The 18,515-nt window shown below is 48.9% G+C and overlaps 1 protein-coding gene across 1 annotated transcript in view; it reads left to right on the top strand.

The window, feature by feature from the left end:
• Nucleotides 1-8,611: 8,611 nt before the first annotated feature.
• Nucleotides 8,612-18,515, top strand: part of M1AP (meiosis 1 associated protein) — a 33,390-nt gene continuing 23,486 nt past the window's right edge. The window contains exons 1-2 of the mRNA XM_064503953.1: nt 8,612-8,657; nt 15,148-15,457. Coding sequence (XP_064360023.1) covers nt 15,209-15,457 — 249 coding nt within the window. The 5' untranslated portion in view covers nt 8,612-8,657; nt 15,148-15,208. The remainder of the gene's footprint in view (nt 8,658-15,147; nt 15,458-18,515) is intronic.

Genomic DNA, 18,515 nt, shown 5'->3' with positions numbered 1-18,515 from the left:
GGGCTCCGGAGTGCGGGAGGGGACACGCGCGAACCAGCTGGGAAGCGTCTGTGGGCCAGCAAAGGGACATCTAAAACCCAAAGAATACTGCAAAGAACCACATAATAAAGAGTCTTAGCAGTGGTTCCTTGGAGCTATTTTGTCAGGTTTCAGTTTTGACACCACATTCTCTGTGTGGGGAAGGAGCTAAGGAAAGGTTACGGCCTCTGAGTTTCTTTCAATTCATATTTAAGCATAGCAGCCTAAATTATAATTGCTAATAAGTTGCTTAGAGGCTTATCTGAAGCTGAAAGTAAGCAAACTGTTGCTGTGATAGAAAAGCCATATCCGGTAAGCAAAGTAATGGTGTGTGTAGAGAAATCAATACAGTTTTAGGTGTGGAAATTCTTCACGATAGCTTTCAATTTGATTCTTCTAACAGAAGCAATTGATCCATTATTCTTTAATGAAACATTTCACCAAGTGTAAATTCCTGTTTTTGTATATAAATTTTCTGATGTAGGCAATGTAGTTGACAACTTAGTAAGTTCTGTTATATTGGCAGATATTGGATGCATTGCAGTAGTGACCCAGGGACTGAAAATTTTACTAGAAACTATCACAGAACCCAAAGAAACATGTTGTACCAAAGATCTTATATTCCAAGTATGTTTTCATTCAACAGAGAGTTATCCATCTAATAGACATTTTAGAAAATGTTATGGACTATTGTGGCTCCTGAAGATAGCTTCCAAATTAGACATTAAAATCAACGATAAAACCAGAAGTTGTTTAACTATATTCCACCTACTTGGGAAGCCATATGCTGAAATTTACCAAAATCTCAAATAGCAAGCCAGAAAAATGATCTTTCATTATGATCTAAACCTCAAATACTCTATGTCCTTTTGTGATAATCAAGTAACTAACCTATAAGTTGAAATGTACATGATTAAAGACCTATTTTTTGAGTAGAAAGAGCAGAAAGTCTTCTATCTCCTTCTTAAAAGTCATTATTATCCAGATATGACTAAAGAATTTTCAAAACCTCTCATCTTCAGAAGTATCTGAGAAGTTGCATGTGATCAGATTTTGATCAACATTTTCAGTGTTCATTCTGGAGTGAATAGGGCCAACAATCATTTCGTAACAATCTAACAGTTCCAGCACTGTCCCAAGACATTGGAAATCTGAGGCCTAGACTTTCACCAGGTTGCTGCGGATATTCACCCAAGTTCCTCAAATTTGAGAGAGTACCCTAAGCACAAGGGTGAAAACATTGTTCAGTTTTCCCATTGAAAATGCACAGAAATGCACCACTACATAGCCAAGACCATAAGAGAAGGTAAGAGAGATCAGGCATTTATCTGAACAAGGGCTTTCCTGAGAATTTCTGACTTTATTGCTAGATTATTCCTATTTTATCCAGTACTGTTTAATATAAAATTGCATGAACAGTTCTTGGAACCATGCTACCTGATGTTCATAGTCTGTATTTCACAGCTGATGACCACAGACTACTTATTAGACATTTCAATGCTGAGATTAGGCAGCTAATTTGGTCAGCTTTTGTTTTTTCTCTTAAGAGATTTCCATAGGTTATGTGGTTCTTAGTGACTGGCACAGGGTTCTTCCTTGTTAACAGTCTTATTCTCCTGGATAGAATGACTAGCAGAATATCATTGTGTTTCATACAAGAAATATTTACAATTCAGTGACAAGTGGATTTAATCTTCATAGGCCACAGTCTCAACTGTAATAGACATAAGCACTGCAGTTAATTGTTATTACAATCCCTGTAAAATTGATCTGAAAAGCTCTAATCTATAAATTACACAAGAAAAAAAAACCCTGAAAAATACTATATGAAACCTCTCAGATTCCAACACTGGGCATCTCAGAAGCTTATCTAATGCAACGACAAAAGAAATAAGAAACCCCTTCAACCCCCCCACCAACACATTCTACTGGGGAGATCAAAACTGACCATGATCTAATGAAAAATATTTTCAATAAATACCTCTGAAGGAGTACATCACGTTCCTTACATTTAATAGATGAACAAAAGGCTGAAAATTTCTTAGAGCAAAGCTATGCAAAACACAGCGATGGGGGCCACGACTTATGTAGTGCTGCATAGTATCACAATATAAGGATAGAGTTTTGATAGCAGTATCTGGTACAGAAATACTCTTTTAACTCAATTATTCACTCCAATTATTAGGAAGAAAGAGTTTTTGTTTGTTGTTGTGGGGGGGAAAGGGAATTCAGTGGGGAAAAAAAAGACAGAACAAGTTATGTTCGATAAATTAGGAGGAATTAAGGCTTTTCGAGTCATGCAGTTCTCTGTGATTGCTAGCATGAATTAATAAATACATGTATAAATAAACACAAACAAATCTGTATTATATTGGGTTAAATGCTAGGAGGATATTTGCATGTGTCTTGGTATGATCCATACAGTTCATTCTTGTCAGTAGGTCCCATTATATTAGTAAGTGATTTTTATGTAGTACAAAATGAAATACCATTTCTTACTTTATTCCCTGGTTACACATTATTTGGGAAGGGAAAGATAAGAATGGCTCTTACAAAACTAATCTTTTTGTCCTGGTGAGACTGATGTAAATGAAATCCGTGGTAGGTCAGTACATCTAGTTAATTAATGCTACGAATCATGATAAATTTTTGTTTATTTCATGCTCTGTTAACTCAAAGCAGAAGTAGCAGAAATGAGCTTTCCTCCTGTGTCAGAGAAGCAAATTTTAACCATGAATGCATGAATCCCCCAAGAACTAGCAAGACCTCAAATTTTAAGTGAAATAGGAGTCATGCTGCTTAATTCTGAAAGCAGCATATAATTCTATTGGTTTTGGTTGATACACGGTACCAATGATGAATATCGCTGGAAAAAAAATCATTTATATTCTAAGATATATACTTTGCTATATAGGTACAGGTTAATAACTGCACATGTTGATTCACATAACAGCTCTTAAAAATGTAAAGAAGGAATGTGCTCTCATTATAAGAATTTGTTGGGAGAATAAAATAGATGAATCTCATGATATCATGAAAATTAAAGGTGGAGAACTATTACATCAGAAATATCACCCTCACTGAACTTTAAGAGCTTACAAAATCTGTGAACGATATGGTGGAAAACATTTTTCTTTCAGTTCAATTAAAGATATGATGTCTTTAATAGTAAATGCAATTTAAAATACAGATTTCTTTGGAAAAATGATTATATAAGATACTAGGCAGATTAGGATAACCTCTATCTCTGTTTCCTGGGGGGGGGGATAATTCTTTAATCAAGGCCATGCTAGAAGTGCTAAAGCCTTAAAGAAACAGTAAATCAAAATGTTTTGTTTTCTATGTAGACGTTGCCGATTTAGCAAAGGAATTCGAGGTATCCCCGAACTGAACTGTCCTCATTATAATACAAGAAAATCACGCCCATAGGTCAGAAAGACCTGTGCCCGGGTGAAGACCCCTCCCCTGAGCATGCGTAGTATTAAAATGGTGTGTAAGCAATATTAGAATTGTATGTAAATCACTAACCAACCGGTGTAAGAGGGAAAGTTGCAAACCTTGCAACTTGTATAAATGCTACTTGGAAAGCCGGGGCGGGGGGGGGAAGTTGCGCTTGATTTGTGGGGAAAACACCGAGCAGCCAGGCTTGCACAACTCTGAAATAAATAAGCAAATGTCTCTCCTGAGCGTGTCATTATTGGCTTAGTGCACAGCGGGCAACGAATCCGCTTTTCGGACAGCAGCAGACCCCCATGCACGTGCGCATGTGTGCGTGTGTGTGCCTGTTCCTGCGCGTGTGCCCGTGGCGCACGTGAGTGCGTGTGCAGGTGCCCGTGTGCGCGTGGGGCCTGCGAGTGCGTGGGTCTGCGAGCACATGAGCACAGGCGCCCTGCAGGCCCGTGACCACGTCTGTGCACACGTGCATGCGTGTGGGAGGCATGTCTCTGAGCACACACGCACAAATGAACACGTCTGTGCACACGTGCATGCATGTGGGAGGAGTGTGTGAGCACCTGAGCGCACGTGAACACGTCTGTGCACGCGTGTGCCCGTGTGCGGGAGGCGGGTGTCTGTGAGCACACACGTGAACACACCTGCGTGCCGTGTGCGGGAGGCGGGTGTCTGTGAGCACACACGTGAACACGTCTGCGTGCCGTGTGCGGGAGGCGGGTGTCCGTGAGCACACACGTGAACACGTCTGCGTGCCCGTGTGCGGGAGGCGGGTGTCCGTGAGCACACACGTGAACACGTCTGTGTGCCGTGTGCGGGAGGCGGGTGTCTGTGAGCACACACGTGAACACGTCTGCGTGCCCGTGTGCGGGAGGCGGGTGTCCGTGAGCACACACGTGAACACGTCTGTGTGCCGTGTGCGGGAGGCGGGTGTCCGTGAGCACACACGTGAACACGCCTGTGTGCCGTGTGCGGGAGGCGGGTGTCTGTGAGCACACACGTGAACACGTCTGCATGCCCGTGTGCGGGAGGCGGGTGTCCGTGAGCACACACATGAACACGTCTGCGTGCCGTGTGCGGGAGGCGGGTGTCCGTGAGCACACACGTGAACACGTCTGTGTGCCGTGTGCGGGAGGCGGGTGTCCGTGAGCACACACGTGAACACGTCTGCGTGCCGTGTGCGGGAGGCGGGTGTCTGTGAGCACACACGTGAACACGTCTGCGTGCCGTGTGCGGGAGGCGGGTGTCCGTGAGCACACACGTGAACACGCCTGTGTGCCGTGTGCGGGAGGCGGGTGTCTGTGAGCACACACGTGAACACGTCTGCGTGCCGTGTGCGGGAGGCGGGTGTCCGTGAGCACACACGTGAACACACCTGTGTGCCGTGCGCGGGAGGCGGGTGTCCGTGAGCACACACGTGAACACGTCTGCGTGCCCGTGTGCGGGAGGCGGGTGTCTGTGAGCACACACGTGAACACGCCTGTGTGCCGTGCGCGGGAGGCGGGTGTCCGTGAGCACACACGTGAACACGTCTGTGTGCCGTGTGCGGGAGGCGGGTGTCTGTGAGCACACACGTGAACACGTCTGCGTGCCCGTGTGCGGGAGGCGGGTGTCCGTGAGCACACACGTGAACACGTCTGCGTGCCGTGTGCGGGAGGCGGGTGTCCGTGAGCACACACGTGAACACGTCTGTGTGCCGTGTGCAGGAGGCGGGTGTCCGTGAGCACACACGTGAACACGTCTGTGTGCCATGTGCGGGAGGCGGGTGTCCGTGAGCACACACGTGAACACGTCTGCGTGCCGTGTGCGGGAGGCGGGTGTCCGTGAGCACACACGTGAACATGTCTGTGTGCCGTGTGCGGGAGGCGGGTGTCCGTGAGCACACACGTGAACACGCCTGTGTGCCGTGTGCGGGAGGCGGGTGTCTGTGAGCACACACGTGAACACGTCTGCATGCCGTGTGCGGGAGGCGGGTGTCTGTGAGCACACACGTGAACACGCCTGTGTGCCCGTGTGCGGGAGGCGGGTGTCTGTGAGCACACACGTGAACACGTCTGTGTGCCGTGTGCGGGAGGCGGGTGTCCGTGAGCACACACGTGAACACGCCTGTGTGCCGTGTGCGGGAGGCGGGTGTCTGTGAGCACACACGTGAACACGTCTGCATGCCGTGTGCGGGAGGCGGGTGTCCGTGAGCACACACGTGAACACGCCTGTGTGCCGTGTGCGGGAGGCGGGTGTCCGTGAGCACACACATGAACACGTCTGCGTGCCGTGTGCGGGAGGCGGGTGTCCGTGAGCACACACGTGAACACGTCTGCGTGCCCGTGTGCGGGAGGCGGGTGTCCGTGAGCACACACGTGAACACGCCTGTGTGCCGTGTGCGGGAGGCGGGTGTCTGTGAGCACACACGTGAACACGTCTGCATGCCCGTGTGCGGGAGGCGGGTGTCTGTGAGCACACACGTGAACACGTCTGTGTGCCGTGTGCGGGAGGCGGGTGTCCATGAGCACACACGTGAACACGTCTGCGTGCCGTGTGCGGGAGGCGGGTGTCTGTGAGCACACACGTGAACACGTCTGCATGCCTGTGTGCGGGAGGCGGGTGTCTGTGAGCACACACGTGAACACGTCTGCGTGCCCGTGTGCGGGAGGCGGGTGTCTGTGAGCACACACGTGAACACGTCTGCGTGCCCGTGTGCGGGAGGCGGGTGTCTGTGAGCACACACGTGAACACGTCTGCGTGCCCGTGTGCGGGAGGCGGGTGTCTGTGAGCACACACGTGAACACGTCTGTGTGCCGTGTGCGGGAGGCGGGTGTCCGTGAGCACACACGTGAACACGTCTGCGTGCCCGTGTGCGGGAGGCGGGTGTCCGTGAGCACACACATGAACACGTCTGCATGCCTGTGTGCGGGAGGCGGGTGTCTGTGAGCACACACGTGAACACGTCTGCGTGCCCGTGTGCGGGAGGCGGGTGTCTGTGAGCACACACGTGAACACGTCTGTGTGCCGTGTGCGGGAGGCGGGTGTCCGTGAGCACACACGTGAACACGTCTGCGTGCCCGTGTGCGGGAGGCGGGTGTCTGTGAGCACACACGTGAACACGTCTGTGTGCCGTGTGCGGGAGGCGGGTGTCCGTGAGCACACACGTGAACACGTCTGCGTGCCGTGTGCGGGAGGCGGGTGTCTGTGAGCACACACGTGAACACGTCTGCGTGCCGTGTGCGGGAGGCGGGTGTCCGTGAGCACACACGTGAACACGTCTGCATGCCGTGTGCGGGAGGCGGGTGTCCGTGAGCACACACGTGAACACGCCTGTGTGCCGTGTGCGGGAGGCGGGTGTCCGTGAGCACACACGTGAACACGCCTGTGTGCCGTGTGCGGGAGGCGGGTGTCCGTGAGCACACACGTGAACACGTCTGCGTGCCGTGTGCGGGAGGCGGGTGTCTGTGAGCACACACGTGAACACGCCTGTGTGCCGTGTGCGGGAGGCGGGTGTCTGTGAGCACACACGTGAACACGCCTGTGTGCCGTGTGCGGGAGGCGGGTGTCCGTGAGCACACACGTGAACACGCCTGTGTGCCGTGTGCGGGAGGCGGGTGTCCGTGAGCACACACATGAACACGCCTGTGTGCCGTGTGCGGGAGGCGGGTGTCCGTGAGCACACACATGAACACGTCTGCGTGCCGTGTGCGGGAGGCGGGTGTCTGTGAGCACACACGTGAACACGCCTGTGTGCCGTGTGCGGGAGGCGGGTGTCCGTGAGCACACACGTGAACACGCCTGTGTGCCGTGTGCGGGAGGCGGGTGTCCGTGAGCACACACATGAACACGCCTGTGTGCCGTGTGCGGGAGGCGGGTGTCTGTGAGCACACACGTGAACACGTCTGTGTGCCATGTGCGGGAGGCGGGTGTCCGTGAGCACACACGTGAACACGTCTGTGTGCCGTGTGCGGGAGGCGGGTGTCCGTGAGCACACACATGAACACGTCTGCGTGCCGTGTGCGGGAGGCGGGTGTCTGTGAGCACACACGTGAACACGCCTGTGTGCCGTGTGCGGGAGGCGGGTGTCTGTGAGCACACACGTGAACACGTCTGCGTGCCCGTGTGCGGGAGGCGGGTGTCTGTGAGCACACACGTGAACACGTCTGCGTGCCCGTGTGCGGGAGGCGGGTGTCTGTGAGCACACACGTGAACACGTCTGCGTGCCGTGTGCGGGAGGCGGGTGTCCGTGAGCACACACGTGAACACGTCTGTGTGCCGTGTGCGGGAGGCGGGTGTCCGTGAGCACACACGTGAACACGTCTGCATGCCCGTGTGCGGGAGGCGGGTGTCTGTGAGCACACACGTGAACACGTCTGCGTGCCCGTGTGCGGGAGGCGGGTGTCTGTGAGCACACACGTGAACACGTCTGCGTGCCGTGTGCGGGAGGCGGGTGTCCGTGAGCACACACGTGAACACGCCTGTGTGCCGTGTGCGGGAGGCGGGTGTCCGTGAGCACACACGTGAACACGCCTGTGTGCCGTGTGCGGGAGGCGGGTGTCCGTGAGCACACACGTGAACACGCCTGTGTGCCGTGTGCGGGAGGCGGGTGTCTGTGAGCACACACGTGAACACGCCTGTGTGCCGTGTGCGGGAGGCGGGTGTCCGTGAGCACACACGTGAACACGTCTGCGTGCCCGTGTGCGGGAGGCGGGTGTCTGTGAGCACACACATGAACACGTCTGCATGCCCGTGTGCGGGAGGCGGGTGTCCGTGAGCACACACGTGAACACGTCTGTGTGCCCGTGTGCGGGAGGCGGGTGTCTGTGAGCACACACGTGAACACGTCTGCGTGCCGTGTGCGGGAGGCGGGTGTCTGTGAGCACACACGTGAACACGCCTGTGTGCCGTGTGCGGGAGGCGGGTGTCTGTGAGCACACACGTGAACACGTCTGTGTGCCGTGTGCGGGAGGCGGGTGTCTGTGAGCACACACGTGAACACGTCTGTGTGCCCGTGTGCAGGAGGCGGGTGTCCGTGAGCACACACGTGAACACGTCTGTGTGCCCGTGTGCGGGAGGCGGGTCAGCCGGGCCCAGGTGCCGCCGGTGCCGCCCGGGGAGGCCCGACGGGCTCCAGCCCGGTGCGTCGCCCCCGGGGGCTGCTGGTGCCGCGGACGAGCCGCACCTGCGTCCTGCAGACGCCCCTGCAGGTAACGCCGGCTCCCGGCCCGCGGCAGGGCCCTCCTCGTGCCGCCTTCCGCGCGGCCGTGCTGCAGGCCGGGCCGGCCACCCAAGGCCTCCTTCCGTGGGCCGCCATGGCTGCTGCGTGCCGCCGGCCCCACGCGGAGCCACAGGCAGGGCCTGCTCCTGCCCCGCATGGCTGCCGCGGGGTGGGGTGGGGGGTCTGTGGCCCGGCCCCGGCCCCAAGCCTGGGGTCTCCCCGCGGCAGGTGGCCCTGGGCCGGGGAAGCTGCCTCGCGGGGCGGCCCCATTTTGCTAGCGGAGGCCGGGCGAGGCAGGGCGCTTGGCCCCGGTGCGCAGGCCGCGCTGCGGGCACCCGCTGCGGCAGGGCCCGGGGAGCGTGGCGTCGGCAGCGCTGCGGAGGACGGACGGGCCCGCGGCGGGCAGGCTGCCCCGTTCCGTCGCCGCCGCGTCCTCGGCACCTCCGCGGGGCCGGGCGGGACGTGCGTTTAAGGTGCGGGGATTTCACTGCGCCAATGTCGTGCGACTGGGGACGAGGGGTGCGGCCTGCGCGTGCTGGAGCCCCTTGTCCTGGGTTGGGAGTCCGTCTGTGCCCGGGCCCCTGAATGAGGCAATATCGCTTCCCAAAGCTGTTCAGGGGAAAAAACCCACAGGAAATACGAATTCTAACGCTGCGATTGTGAGACTGAAAACTGAAAGGCCAAGAGGTGCTTATATAAGCGGTCTGGGATGCAGCATGTCGTCTGAACACATACATCTGCATTTGCAGTGTCTGTAAATTAATACTGTAGGATTTATATACTTGATATTTAGCACACGAATTGTGCTCTGCCATTTGTATCCGGTAGAATTTATTTATTCAATTTTTTTATAAATATTCTCAAAGACAACTTGCAGAGATGAAAAATCTTAAGCTATACCTTATGTATACCAAAACTGAAAAATATATATACTATATTATGAGCTTTGGCTTATCATCTGAGTGTAGAGCACCTTTTTCCTATTCCCAGTTGTCATATATGACAATGCTATTCAGGGGCAGTGTCAGAACAATTATAAATTTGCTTGTGAGATGCTATCTGGAATGTTTTATGTAATTTGAATCCAATATGTACAGAAATTAATTATGTAAAGAAATATTCAGACTGGAACAGCTGCAGGGAAGGGTTAGTGGGATTATCAGAGGAAATGCAGAGCCTATTTTATGAGCTGCAACTAGAAGAGCCTTGCCTTTCAAGGCAAAGCTGGGCAGGGATATGATGGTTGTCTATAAATATGTAAAAGGTGCAAATAATGAGGCAGCAGAAGAGTTACAGAAGGAAACTAGAAAGTTGTAATTGTGACAGTTCCAGCACATCACTCAAACAGAAGTCCCTCGTGATCACCCAGCTTTCTTGGTGGGTTTGGGGAGCCGGCCAGTCGTGCTGTCAGGGCACTGGGATGTCTGTGTTATTGTCCTTCTCTTACTCGTCTGTCAGCGCTTTGCTTCATAAACATTCAAGGTCATTTGCTGCATCATCATCAGTGATTCTGAAATAGGCAATACCTCTTTTCTAAACTGCTATAGTGTTACGCTTCCTCTCTTTTCAGGCAAAGAAAAAACTTTTGAAAAAGGTTATAACAAGTGAGTTTAGTGTTATGATAAGGTGACTATTCTTACTAAGGTTTGGCGATTTCATATTAGTAAAAGAGCAAGTCTAAAACCTCTTACTTGTTATTGGCTGTTAGTGCTGGTGTATAGAAAAATGAGTAATATCTCTTGTTACGTAGGATCTTGAATAAGTTTATTTTCAGTAGCTTGATTTTATGCCAACATTTTTTTTTGTTTATTGGATTTTATTCTGTTTATCCTGTTTTATTCTGTTTATCTGTTTATTTTAAAAGAAATGCCTTGCTTACCAGGCTTTCCAGACCAAAAGGCTGTACCCACGGAAGCGGTATACCAGGGGCCATGCACGCTACGTAGCCCCTTCTCTCCATGGCTTGCTTTTTTTTTTTCTCTCTAATAACCCCACTTACTTGTACAGCTTGATCTGTTTTCCACATGGAAATACTCAGATTTCCCAGGGTCACAAAGCCTAACCAGAAAATGGCACATTTTTAAACCAGCTTGTTTGAAACTCCAAGCTATTAAGTGTATGAAACCAGTGACACGGGTTAGGACCCAAGCTCCGTCTCTCCCAGGAACCTGCCTCCGGCAGTGTCCCGCAGCAAATGCCTCGGGAAAAGTGCAAGAACAGGGTGAGACTGCAGTGGTGCCGGTAGAGTGGTGCTCCCCATCTCCAACTATTTGCAGCTCAGTTTTTGAGTCTTCTATACGATTTATGAGTTAAATTTTATGTATGTTCCATCTTCTATCTAATTAGGCAAAAAATAGATTGTTATAGAACTCCAGTAGAAACATTTCAACTGAATAATCCTCATTTATAGATATTGTCTGCAATTTCTCCATTAACTAGCTCCTATTCAGTGGGGGGTTACACTGTTTTTTAGAGTGCTATGGTGACTAAAAGCAAATGTGTTTAAATTAAATGTCACACAGAAATAGAATTATACCCTGCTGACGCTCCTGTCTTTACCACCTAAGCTTATATATAATCCTATTAAAATCTGTGGATTAGTGAGGTCCATTTCCCATGATGACACAACCGCTTTTCAGTTTGTTACTGACTGTGCACTGTGTCGGTGTTTCTCTGGGTCGCCTGGTACGTACAGCGTGACAAACGGGCTATTGTTGTCTGGTGCTCTTTGTTTAACACGGGCCTTGCAGCTGCTCTGGAACTTGCGCAGTGGCGAGACGAGTTAAAGGTTAACAGTAACGGTTCAAAGGACTCCGAGGTACAAACTTCCCCTTTCTGAAATGCAAAACCTGTGGTTCTAGCAGCTGCTGTTTAACATCCTCTCTAGCCACTGATGGGAAAGGGAGTAATTAACCATTGCTTTTTTCCAAGTGCATATCAAAGTATTGATTGAACACTTCTACATCATTAAAAAATACATCTTTATACGTTAATAGCAGATATATCTGAATTCCAGAATTTCTTTTGTTCCTGGTGTGTTTGACAAGCACCTTTTATTCTTTAATAATTTAAAGAACAAGTTTTTATTGTCCTTAAACCTGGTGAACATTACTGTTCACCGTTTTGCATGCATTTCCTTGCCAATAGTTTGTATTCCGTATTTTGGCATCTCGAGGTTTTTTTGGTTTTGCTCCCTACTTCTCTGTAAACACACCACTGTCACAGTAATTGTCTTTCATAGTGGTAGGGCTGTAGGGGCTCTCTTTCTCTGTAAATATATATATATTATATATTATATATTATATATTGTGTTCCATATTGTATATTATGTATAATAATATATAGTATATTAATATACAATATAGCAGTGATAATATTATATATATATATATAATGTATATATGTTTATCCCAATAAGGCATTTTTAACTTAAACTCATTATTCAGATTTTGGTATTTGTTTCTTCCCATTTAGAGTACAGATAGATCCAAGTTTTGCTGGTTTATATACTAGAAAGGAGATGAAAACTAACCTTAGTATACTTTTAACCAATGGTTTGGGTGTTCCCTCTCAGTTACACTTTTTAGACTTGGATATTATTTAATGGTTTTGTATTGTTGCAACCAATTAAGAGGATATGATAATAGGCAGCTGCAGAATGCCATCAGCACTCGTAACCCACCCAATATGGCAAGGTTTTCTTCCTGTCCTTGTCTTTGTAGTTCTGAAAAATTACTGTCTTCTTCTATTGAGCAAAATCTACGTTACTGTTAGCAACTAGCTCTGACAGTTAATAAGTTCTGTTTTATTGAGCAATAAGTTAATGTCACATCAACTGCTAGAACTAACGTTTCTCACTCATGCACGCTGCATTACGGTGTAATCCCTTAGGCAAACCTCTCTATCAGTGCTCCTGCTGCTTAAATGAAGATAGGATTTTGCCTAGCAACCACTTAGATTCATATACAGAATTATTTAGTTAGCTAGCGTCTTCACAGCCGGGGTAATGGGTACAGACTGTAAGAGCGAGATGGGCAGTTTACCCTGCGTGTCAAATACTGTACAGTGAACTGCATATACATCACATGAGTAGTGCTAGGCAGAAGTTAATTAAGAGACCACAATTAAGAGGGAATGAAATTCCTTCAGCTGATAAAGGACTCAGCTGATGAGGGATCCATTTCGCTAAAGCCACTTAAAATAAGCACAATCCTGTTAAGTACCAAGAACGAGGGAGTTCATTCAAATTCAGGAAACCTGTTTCAGTATTAGGGCTCAGTTTTCTCCCTGAAACCAATGTAAACCGAAAGGCCAACCTTTCTTCGCTGTCTGACTGTGAGGTAGGCTTTGCCCGCTTGTTTGAGAAAGCGCTGGGGGCTGGCGGCGGGGAGCGTTAAGGAGCCTCATTACGAATAATAATGTCAGGGAAACGTTTTTCCAGATTTAGTGAAGTCATTTAGTAAATTCTGCTGTAAACTGTAAAGCTCCAGGAGAGACACTGGTTAAAGTGGTACCTGGCGGTTTTTCACTTTCCACTGAAATTATCTCAGGTTACTAGTCAAAGCAAGATGCATTTGCATATATAGATGATATATGTAAAACTTTTTCACCAATTCTGAAATGTGAGCCTCAGATTTGAAATTCAGTCTGTTTTGTCATCACTGACAAACTTCCTGTAAACACAGATTTTTTTCTGATGATACCTCCATCAGATGGGAATGCATTTCTCTTTTCGAGACCTACAGAAATTCTTCCTCTAAAGCGCTGGGGCTTGCAGGGAATATACTAGTGTTTCTCCTTAGGGAAGAGAAAAAAATTATATTATTCAGCTGAACCTATGGCAAAATTAAGAGCTGCACGTGGGCATCCATAGGGGCTTGGATTCCCACCAGAACACAGACATGTAAATCTAGGGTCAGTTTATACATCTCCTAAACCTGCTGGGGATTTACACAGCTGTAAGAGGAAAGAATTTGTTCTAGTTCATATTGGAGAGACATGTGCAATTATACACCCACTTTTCTGGGCACGAGCAGATCCATATGGTTACTTCTGGTGAAGCATAATTTTAAAGTATTTTTTTATATCCTTAGAAGGAGCACTGAGTGCTTCGTGCAGGTATGCTTAGATTTAGGGAAGGAAGAGAAGATTTTAGACAGCATCCTTGTTCCTGGTGGAGGGAGGAAAATAATTTTTTTAGCAGGAAAATGTTGGCTGTTGAGCTGAAGATATAGGTACTGAGGGGAAATGGCGGGTGGGGAAGAAGCAAAAGTCGCCTGCACGGTCTGTGGATGTGCCTACGCAAAGACGTTGCTGCCAGACCTCCGAGCCGAGCCGTGCCGCGTCCGCTCCGGGCGCGGGGCTGAGCAGTCTCCTCCGCTTCACGCGCTGCGAGGCCTGGGAACGACACGGGACCTCTGAAAACACACGCCGCCCGTTTGCTTCTCACTTCTTCTCTGCCTGCTAGTCCACAGAAACGGTCAAATCTTCTCACAGATTGTGGGGAAGTCTCCCCAAACGCCGCCGTCTGAGCCCTGCGCGTGCAGGGATTCGTGGTGGTACTGGTGGACGAAAGGCTGGATGTTTGCGAGGCAACATGCAGAGGGGGTGTGTGTTGGGGGGGAGACTAACCACGCGCTTTCTCCTCTGGTCGCTCTTGTCCCCGGGGACCCAGGGTCTCCCAGGGCACTGCGACACCTTTTCTGTTCCCACACACACGAAATCCAGGAGCTGAGGAGCCCTGATTGTCCGCTTCCTTGTGCAAGCTGCGCTTGAAACGCTCGCGGCTCCACCAAGCTGGTCTGACGGATATCTGCACCGTTCGGCACAGCTCTGTGACTCGCACGAAGCGCAGCTCCCTCCATGCACGCATGCATACACACACATGCATGCATGCATACACACACACATGCATGCATGCATACACACACACGCATGCATGCATACACACACACACATGCACGCATGCATACACACACACATGCATGCATGCATACACACACACGCATGCATGCATACACACACACACATGCATGCATACACACACACACATGCACGCATGCATACACACACACATGCATGCATACATACACACACACACATGCACGCATGCATACACACACACATGCATGCATATCCATACATACGTACGTTCACAGCAGTCCCAGCATCTCCCGCCAGCTCTGGGAATCAAAGCTGACGTTTGCCTGGCACGTGCTTTGTGGAGGAGTTTCTGACATTGCAGATGTTTTAGGGCTTGCTGCACCCCGTGTTCTGGAACAGAACGAGATACTGCTGGGCGACCTCAACGCTACGTTCACTGAGCTGTTTGTCGCTGAGGGGAGGCTAACCCCGGGTGTCCGACGCTCTGAGGGACAAAGGGCTGTTCTTTGTGGTCCCCAGCGGAACATTTGTGTGCACGCGATACTTTCTTGCTGCATCATGCTGGCCTTTTTTGATACCATTGCTGTTCTTTGTAGGAATTTCTCCTGTTCAGATGCAGATGGATAGCTGGACATCTGGTATCCATGTTCAGGAGCCATGAATTCCAGGAAAGTAACCTCAGAAACACGGAGAGGGTTTCCTGCTGCTAAAGCACCTTCGCAGCAGCCATCGCGGATTCTCATCGTGGATGTCACGTCGCCTTCATGGACCAACACCTGCTCGGTGCTCTCCGAAGCGCTGGAAAACACGCTGTGTTTGGCGTGCAGTTTGGCAGGTCCCTGCCGTGTTCCCCTGCTCAGTGTCTACGTGGTGCAGGACCAGCAGGAGTGTCTGCTTCCCTTCGTGGTACGTGTGAAATAATTGTGGCTCTTGGGAGCTAACAAGCATGGATGCAGTAGACTGTTGCAGTTCGGTAAAGAAAGTTATTATTTACTACAAGTTTATAACTAGAAGAATGAATCATTCTCAAAGTGGTTTTTTTTTTTTTTTTTTTTTTGTAGACTTCACAGAAGAAGTGAATTTTGTTGTTTAAAAAGAGGGGGTGTCATGTCCTGGATTTGTGGAGTTGCTCGTGTGCATAGATTAGGTGAATGGTCTGTGTACCTGCTGATTGCACAAACGTTTCCAGCTGGGAAGGGGTTCCATGAATTTTAGGGGAAAGGATCAAAATTCAAAGTATTTTTGACAAACTTGAGAAATGTCCTGAATATATAGGTCTAAGTCAATAAGAACAATTGTCTAGGGATACCTAGCAGCATAAATACAGATGGATAATTACTGGCGGCTCTGCAATAAAAGTTTGGGATTATAAAATATCATAAACTTTACAAGAATCTATGAAGCCAGGCTGTTAGAAATAGTCATACTGGGCAGTCTCATTTATGCAATCTGGTATAGTATGCCATAAACCCTTCCATTTTATTTAGCAATGGTAAAGACTCTCTGGATTATTTTGTCAAGTTTTCACATTTCAAGAAAGGTATAGACAAACCACGGGGAAAGACAGAGGCCAACATCAGTGATCATAAATCTAGAAAATGTGATCTGCAAGAAGACTGTGGCAAATGGAGTTGTCTGTTCTGTAGAATAAGTTATAGATAATATGAGAAGGATAACTAGGGGGATACCTACAGAAGATTGTCTGGAGAGATTGTGAAATCTCTCTGATTAGAGACTTTAAGAACAGATGCTTGTCTTGCTTCTTAGGATGAATTTACATATAATTCATCCTGACATGGGACTGCAGAGATAGACTAGGCAATCTTTTTCACACCTGGTTCCAGGCCTATTTTCTGTGATTCTGCGTTATGTTATTATAGCCCCTGTCTCTTTGGGCCACTCAGCACCACCTCTCTGCCTTCCTAGAGGATGCTGTCCATCCTGGACCAGAAATGCATTGAATTTTGCAAGCTAGAACTCAAGCTTCTGGGCTGATTCCTTACCCCGGCACATAGTCTTCTTATAAAGTAGGACCAGTCGTTCTCCTAAGTTGTTAAGGGGTGACAACACCCCCCTACACCACATCCTTTAGACTGAACAGCAACTTACTCTTCGACAGTTCGATTAGCACCTGGAAAAATGAGGTGCTTTTACTCACAGTACTGAATAACTCTGGAAGGGGTTTTGAGAGGTTTTTGTAGTTAACCTCTACATCTTATATTGAGTAGTATCCAAGATTAGCCGTATATTTAATGGGCTCGCTTTAGTGTCAACAAGTTTTAAAAACATTTTATTCACTCCCCTTGTCAGCGAGATCTCCAAAGCAGTTTCCTAGTCTAACGGTGACCTGCAGCCAGAAATAGTTAGCCACTCCGGTTTGTGCTTAGAAGCTTAACTTGTGTCCAGAGCACATTCCGGAGTTGAAATTGCAGCTTGTGTAGACTTGTTTAAGGTAATGTTTAAACTAGCTGTGTGGGTACGAGAAAAATGCAACTCTGCTGGTGCTGCTTCCAAGGGCCAGGTAGTTAACTGGGTTTTAGGATGCCCGCCGGTGTGTACTGAGCCTTGTTCTGCCACTGCTAGGAGCAATACTTGACCTAAGACAGCTGATTTACATCTGTGTGAGCTGCAGCTGCCTCCTGGAATTTCAGGGCAGACATCCACAGAAATCTGGGGGTTGACAGATGAATTTTGCTGTAGCAGTTTAAAGAGGCTCCCGGCTCCATCTCTTTGCTCTCTGCATTTACTGAAGGTTACTAATCTCACAGCAGAATAGACATAATGGGCCAGGCATGTGTCGGAGAGACATCTCTCTGTAGAGTATGGCCAGTACACAGTTTGGTGTCTTTCCTTAAAACTGCCATCTCCACCGCTCTGAGGAGAGGTTTGAGATGTCCCAGCTCTCTGCCCCACCTTATCTGCAGAAACAGCTGAGCCGTTTGTGAACACGCGCCTGAGCAGCCCTGGTTCATAACTCCGTCACCCGGACCACCATGCTGTGAACTGTGGCCGCTCAGGAGCTATTCGATGAGTCAGAGCTCTAAGCCTCTGAGGCAAATGAGGGATATGCTGCCTCTTCTGAGAGGAAGGTGACTTCTGGAAGTAATATATTGCTTCAGATTTGCTAGAGTTCATCAATAATCCTTCCTCTGGCCAGAATTTGCCGGTTTACTTGCTGGATATGTCTTGACTCAGGTCTTACTGAAGCTCATGTGAGCGGACACCTCTGCAACGCCAGCAGAGATGTTCCAAACATCTTTGGTTCCTGGGTGCTCCGTAGCATTGCTCCGTCCATGCTCAGGGAAGACCATGGTTGGGTACTCCGCAGTGCGTAGCCTTAACTAATACTGTGCGGAGAAAGAGAGGATGGGGGGGCAGACTGCCTTCTGTGGATTTAGGTGACCAGTACAAAGTGATACCAAGTTCAAGAAACTGTTAAACGACATATAGGTTCTAAGGGTTCAGCAGCCCTGGACTATAAGTAATGTAAATCACCACAGTAGGCAGTGAGAATATGGCCAGAAATCCTTTATCTGTGACCAGTACATGAGACTGACACATAGCGAATATGGGGTTAATGATCTGTGCATTTATAATGTTCAATGAGCTCAAGTCAGACCAGCTGTCCTTGGGGCAATCATTGTACAGCAATAGCTGTTTACCTGAAAGAATAAGAAATTTTTACAGGTGACAGCTATAGAATAAATTTTCCCTTTTAACACTTGCTCCAGTACCTCATCTTTGGAGCAAGATGCTCCACAGAGGCTCCACAGATCCTCCATCAATATCTGGTCTTTTGATAATCATTGCTGGTGAGTGTCCTAAAAGAGCAGTTATTTATGAGAACGTAAGTGCCCCAGTGAGTCGGACTGTCGGTCCATCAGCACGGTCTGCAGAGGAGAGGCTGTTCTGGGAAGTGCACCAGCCTGATTGCTCTCTGCGGTTCCTTCTCCTCCTACTCCCA

This window comes from Dromaius novaehollandiae, unplaced genomic scaffold, assembly GCF_036370855.1.
Source record: "Dromaius novaehollandiae isolate bDroNov1 unplaced genomic scaffold, bDroNov1.hap1 HAP1_SCAFFOLD_70, whole genome shotgun sequence".
In the NCBI taxonomy this organism is placed as follows: Eukaryota; Metazoa; Chordata; class Aves; order Casuariiformes; family Dromaiidae; genus Dromaius; species Dromaius novaehollandiae.
Note: the sequence above shows the minus strand (reverse complement) of the source record. Positions and strands in the feature narration are given on the sequence as shown.